The sequence below is a fragment of the Rhagoletis pomonella genome, unplaced genomic scaffold, assembly GCF_013731165.1.
Source record: "Rhagoletis pomonella isolate Grant_MI unplaced genomic scaffold, Rhpom_1.0 Rhpom_scaffold_00001, whole genome shotgun sequence".
NCBI lineage: Eukaryota > Metazoa > Arthropoda > Insecta > Diptera > Tephritidae > Rhagoletis > Rhagoletis pomonella.
Window position 1 is genome coordinate 93,880,207 of NW_023458555.1, and position 6,581 is coordinate 93,886,787.

The window sequence follows — 6,581 nt, forward strand, 5'->3', positions numbered from 1 at the left end:
TAGAAAATTCGCAACCGCACGAAGTGGATTTTTGCTATGTAATAATTGGGCAATTCACAAGGTGTCGTATTTGTCGTGTTTGTCGTGAAGTCATGATATTTCATGACAGTTGTAAAAATGTTATTGTTTTGTGAAGAAAAATAACACATGACGATACAACTCTGCAACCTATGTTTATTCGGTGTTATGTGAGGTTAAGTGCTGAGATATAATAAATAATCGTAACAGGTGTTCACAACCGTCGTGTTTTAACACAACTTTTGTTAGGAAAATATAACTTCACAACACCTTGTGAATTGCCCAAATAATGTTCGGCTAAGAAAATATGTACATATACATATAGGTGTCACAAAATCCAGCTTCTTGCAAGGTGCTCGCGAGCGCGTTGCCAACACCTTCAAACATTGATTGGTGGTGTTCACGCTGTACATTGGGTGTTCACCCAAGAAAGAGTATTTACATGGTAATTTATGTTGATACAACAAATTCAATGAAAATAAAATAAGTAATTGAGATACAATAGATTGGGAGAAATTCAAGTATACAATTCAACAATACAATAGTTAATCTGCTACATCTACAATTAAATCCAATGTGTGATATGTAGGGTATCTGGTTCTCCTTTCAACAAGCATAATATTTGTAGCAGAAAAAAGTGACCAGGGTGGCATAGAGAAGAAGCTCGACTTTTCCGCGAGTTGTGAGAATAACAAGCACAACCAATTTAATAGCTAACGAGCCTTGATTGAGATTATATTTATATGTAAATGTACTTGATTGCTTTGCCGTACGCATATGTTTACACCAGGATGTCCAGGATCTTTTTATAATATTGTTTTTAAGACCAAAAACGAATATAATACCTTCAGAGAGAGAAATAACACAAATCACTTTTATATAGTTATATACAAACAATTTTCTTTAAAAATACCCATACCTTTTAAAAATATTTGTTTCAACACATTTTGCGATAGGACTGCGCAATTATTAAATTTATTATCACTCATATTAATTGATTAATCGCACAATCCGCTTTTAAGAGCTCGGCGCTAAAAATTAAATAAAAACCTATAATAAGGCTATTTCCACAATTTCTTCAGAATCACCTATAGTGTCTGAATGATTTACATTTACAACCTTGATAACATACTAGAGGTATTCTCCAAATCTTGCACAGCCTTTGCACGTAGCACGGATTGCATGGATTGCATAACTTGCAAACACACAACAACAAAATACATGAGAAATAATATTTCCTATCGCTGCAAAATATGCAACGTCGAAACCCATGTATATATTTAGCAAAATAGCATAGCAAGATAAATGCGACCCTGTGCTAGTTGTTTTGTTGTCGGAATTGCTACATATATCCCTCATTCCCCTCATCTCGCTCACTTCATTTTTTTTTTGCTGTCTCTTGTTATTGTATTTGATACATAATTTCGCTGCTTGCTACCGCTTTGCAATGGCGTGCTCTCGTACTCTTCGAAATTTGGAAAAGTCTTTTTGCATTTCGTGCAATCCGTGCATCGTGCAAAACTTCGAGAATACCCCTACTGTGTGATATTGGAAACGTTTTGCACCAGAAACTATTAGCCTTCATATAACACTTTATTCGAATTTACTTATATTTCCAAACATTTTATTGTCTGTGGTGGTTTTCACTTCGTAAGCAATTATTCAAAATTCTTCAGAGTCGGATGGAATGGTTCTGAGAAAAGTTATTCCATGGGAAAGTTAAAAGATTTAAATATTCAGTTTCCGCTTCTTTCCTTTCCTTAAAAGTCAAATAGTGAATTGGCAGGTCCTGAAACTCGCTCTCTGGGGATTCACACCCTTTTCTGGTGACAAAATCAAAACTTTTTTATATGTAAGTATTTAATTGACTAGGTAATCGTTTCAAACGTTCTTCGATTAGGGTTATAAAACATTTTTGACAGTCTTTTAATATGCTTCTTAAGTAAAGTTTATTACGCAGTTCATTAGCCTCTTCTATAAAATTATCGTGGAAAACTAAGTTTTGTATATTTTTATAATTTACGCGCAAATATCCAAAAAAATCGCCAAATTGGCGCGAAATTGCCAAATCTGGACACTCTGGTTAACACATCAAATTTCATGAGTACCTAGTACTCACGCCTTTTTTTATATTATTTATTTTTAAATATTTTCCTATAAAAATATAGTTCATTCTATAATAAATACCATACAAATTCACATTTCAAACTTTGTGCAAATATAAAAATTCAGCGAATTTTTTCTCAAAATTTTACACACTTTTTTGAAGAATTTTGGGAAAAGTTTTGCGTACGCAGTTTTATAGCCCATTCAATTTTAGTATAACAAAGTGCCAGTTACATATGCCTACAAAATAACGTTGATTGTTGGAATTTTTTTTACGGTGTCACTCATTTTCTTCCATGCAAAGTATGTTCGACAGTTTTTTATATATATATAACACTGTCGACAAAAAAAAATTGCCAAAAACCAACGGAAAATGTTTCGGTCTTATAATTATGCCACGTAGTGTACTATTAATTTGTTTGCCTTGTGTTTATAGCAACTTTGAATTGTTTTAGCTTCCCTTAACAATGTTAACTTATTCGTTATTTATGCGTTAAGCTAAATTTGAATCACATGTTTTGTTTTAATATGGAGAATTTGTCCTCCTGGAATGCTACGCATGAATAGCTTGATGTTACAAATTAATTGGAAGCTATTGCTATACAACTAAATTAATTATTATTTTTTTTTTTTGTTATAAGATTGACTATGCAGGGTGGCAATCACGATGAAGTAAATGTAATCTCCATGACCGAAAACTTGAATTCTAAATGCGATTTACGCAGTTTACTTTCAATGTAATATTTTTTTGTTTATTAATTAAATATGCATACTTATACTATAAGTATGCATATACAAATTTGTTATGAAACGTAGCTGTTTTAATATGTATATTTTTTCTCAGCAAAAAAAGATTTTGGTAACTTTTAGTATATAACATTTCTTAAGAGATTTTGTTAAAAAATTTGGTGGGCAACCATGGTGACAACATCAAGGCATACGCCACAAATCGGAAAAGAAGGTCGGCGAAATACCAACATATAGCGTAGTGCCTATCTATTAGAATTAGAACATGCAAATTCGTAAATGCCAGAATATTCACTAAAAATATATTTGATTTGACAGTTCACAGTAGGTTTGACGGCAGTTAAATTGTAAACGTGTGGCTCCAAATCCTCGAAATGGCTAGCAAGTAATTTATAATATTTGGATATATGGGTACCAAGTGAGCTACTTACAGTTTCCGTGGTTTTTTCTAATCGAATATCATTTTCCCACCAAGTTATGACAGCAGGTGGTCGACCTCCGGCACTTTGGCATAAAAGATCATATCGGTGGCCTGCAGAGAGCGGCTGGTGTGCACCAAGTAATCGAATACCCAGGGGTGGAACTGTTGAATAAAAAAAAATAACAGTAATATACAAGTCTACATATTTACAAGTATATATTTATTTATATATTTTTTTGTTGATAACTTTATCCACGTTCAACGGATTAATAAATACAATGAGTTAACCCTTTCGGTGCACCTTTTTAGAATCATGCATTAAAAATCCCATTTTATTATTAAATGGCCCTTAATACTTTTTATAATAGCATTCAATTCACTTTTTTCCAAAATGTGATTCTAAAGTGTTTTTATAATGATGATATATGGCATCATTTGTACTAGATGGTGTAAAAAATACACAATGAAAATTTTTTAATATTGTATTTTATTTTATTAAAATTTATTTAATTCACACTAAATAAAATAAAATTACAAAACTTCAATAAAATTACATATTTGTAAATTTTAATATTTATTTCAATAGCGCTATTGAGCTTTGTATCACGATTTGTTTGGAATGGAACAACAAAGTCTAAGCGGTAGGTTATATCAGCTATTTCGGAGATCACCACATCTCCTCATCAGACTTCTTTTTTCTAGAGTTCAGCAGGGATCAAACCGCCATCGCCGATGTGCAAAATCAGAAGCACTAACCACCGAGCTGTGCACACCCCGTAATTTCTTGTTGACAATCCATTTTCTTATTCAACCTACTACTATTAGGGGCAGTTGATTCGCCGCTATTTAAACTTGACAGCGTGGTTGCTATTGTTAATTCCATACATAAAACAGATCCATTGTATAGTTTTAGGCAGTCTCATCCCAAACTATTTATTTATCAATTTTGTTCTGGCGTATTAATATTTATTTCAATAGTGCTCAATAAAGCTTTGTTCCACGATTTATTTTTTTTTAGGAAAAATTAGAAAAAATTAAGTCTAAGCAGTAGAAGTTGTAGCAGCTATTTCGGAGATCACGACATCTCCGCATCAGACTTCTTTTTTCTAGACTTCAGCAGGAATCGAACAGGCTTCATCAATGTGCAAAGTCAGAAGCGCTAACCACTGAGCTATGCACACCCCGTAACTCTTGTTGCTAATCCATTAAGTTATTCAACCTATTACTATCAAGTGCAGCTGATTCGCCGCTATTTGAGCTTGACAAAGTGGTTGTTATTGTTAATTCCATACATGAAATCCATTGTATAACTTTAGGAATGCTCATCCCGAACCATTTATTTGTCAATTTCGCTATGGCATATTAATATTTATTTCAATAGCGTTACTGCGCTTTGTGCTATGTTTACGGTGTGTGCGCATGTGATGATGAGGGTTCAATTCCTGCTCAAGTCTAGAAAAGAAGTCTGATGAGGAGAGGTGGTGATCTCTTTAATAGCAGCTGTAACTTGTACCGCTTTATCACAGCGCACGGCAGTGCGCCCGAGTGACGAAAGCAGCCACAGTAGCATGGTGAAATGGCTCGCTTATATATACACGAGATTTGGAAGTTTTTATCCAGACGTCCACTCGACATGTTTGAGACATCGTTGGAAAGGTCTTGAGAAGTGTGTCGAGAAAATGTAATTAAGTTTCATAAACGATTAACCGGATTCTTAAAAAATAGGCTAAAGTGTTGCGAAACAAAAAAACCTTTTTTTGCTTTTGCCGGTTTAAGGGGGGTTGTGGGTACACCCAACATATTTAATGTTATTCTATAGGCCAATACCTTTCAAACGATACCTTATATATTAAGGTCCGGCTACTAGTTGGAAAGATATAGAGGTAAATGTGGTTTGGTTCGTGTCTCCACTACGAGATGCTATGGTATGTATGTGGCGTCTGTACGTACCTTCATTGAATTTTTTTTCAAACTTTCAGAAATTATAGTATAAAAAAACTAAGAAGGTTTTGTTCCAGGATGTTTTGATTCGTAGAAAATTTTTCAAACTACCACTGAGGCCCCAATACTAAGTCCATGTCATTGAAGCGGACATCAGTAGAAGGGTCTTCAAACAAGCTTTCCAACGCTATCTTTTGTGTTTATAAGTTACTAGCAGAGCACCCGACGTCGTTCGGGGTAAACAAATCAAAATATAAAACAGTAATACAAATATTCAGTTCAGCATAATTTAATGGAGGCAAACTATTTTCTTTGTTTACATTAAGGCATCATTAGGAGCCCTACTTTTGGCTTTATAGTGCTATAACTAATATATATTGATCATCACTTGTACTACAAATTTTGTTCCATTATTTATATTAAATGAATTAAGGTAACGATCAAATTTCCAAATAAAAATTATTCTACTACGGTACATTCTATTTCGCTGCCTATTTGATTAGCTGTCTTATTTAACTGCACATTTCTAGTAGAACGCTTAATTCGGAAGGAGTTTTATTCATTATGAACGAAACTTTTTCGTTTAACAGCATCGCGATATTAAAAAACGATTTAATCTTTCCATTTCAAAATAATCTAAAGACGGTAAGGTTTCAAAAAAAAGAAAACACAGTTTTAAATATCCGAGTTATCTAATAGATAAATATATATATGTATATCCCCCTTTTACAAACTCATTTATATATACTTTACTCTGAACAACTCCAATAGATACCTATGTATGAATACCAAATTTCAAGTTCATGTGGCTTATGGTTCCCAATTTATGGCTGATTAAAAATTCCACGCCTACGGGATGTGCCACGCCCCCTTTTATAAACTCATTCATATATACCTTACTATAAGCACCTACCATAGATATGTTTGCATACCAAAGTTAAATTTCATGTGGTTTATGGTTTTGAAGTTATAGCTGATAAAAATTTTGTTGCCTATGGGATTTGCCACGCCATCTTTTACAAACTTATTTATATTCAACAATTTTTATTGAGCTCGAGGCCGTTTTTAATGAAAAACTTATTGTGGAAAAGCAACAATAATTTGAAAAAATGGTAGAAGTGATAGCTATTTCGGAAATCACCACATTTCCTCATCAGACTGCTTTCAGTAGGATTCGAACCGACGATCCCAATGACTCAGCCAGTTGGCTACGCACTGTGCTAAGTTAGCCTTGTAAATTATCGTTGCGTTTTTCCCACTTTTTCATTTGCTAAGCCAACACAATCAAGCGCAGCTATTCCGCTACGATTTACACTTGATCATGTGGTTTGTTGGTTTTTGTTAATAA

General features: G+C 33.6%; 1 protein-coding gene across 1 annotated transcript in view; it reads right to left on the bottom strand.

The window, feature by feature from the left end:
* The window catches only part of LOC118734330 (titin-like), a gene marked incomplete in the record, with an annotated part of 912,470 nt that overhangs the window by 148,600 nt on the left and 757,289 nt on the right, over nt 1–6,581 (bottom strand). Inside the window, 1 exon segment of the mRNA XM_036464054.1 lies at nt 3,303–3,454. Within this exon segment, the coding sequence (XP_036319947.1) occupies nt 3,303–3,454 (152 nt within the window).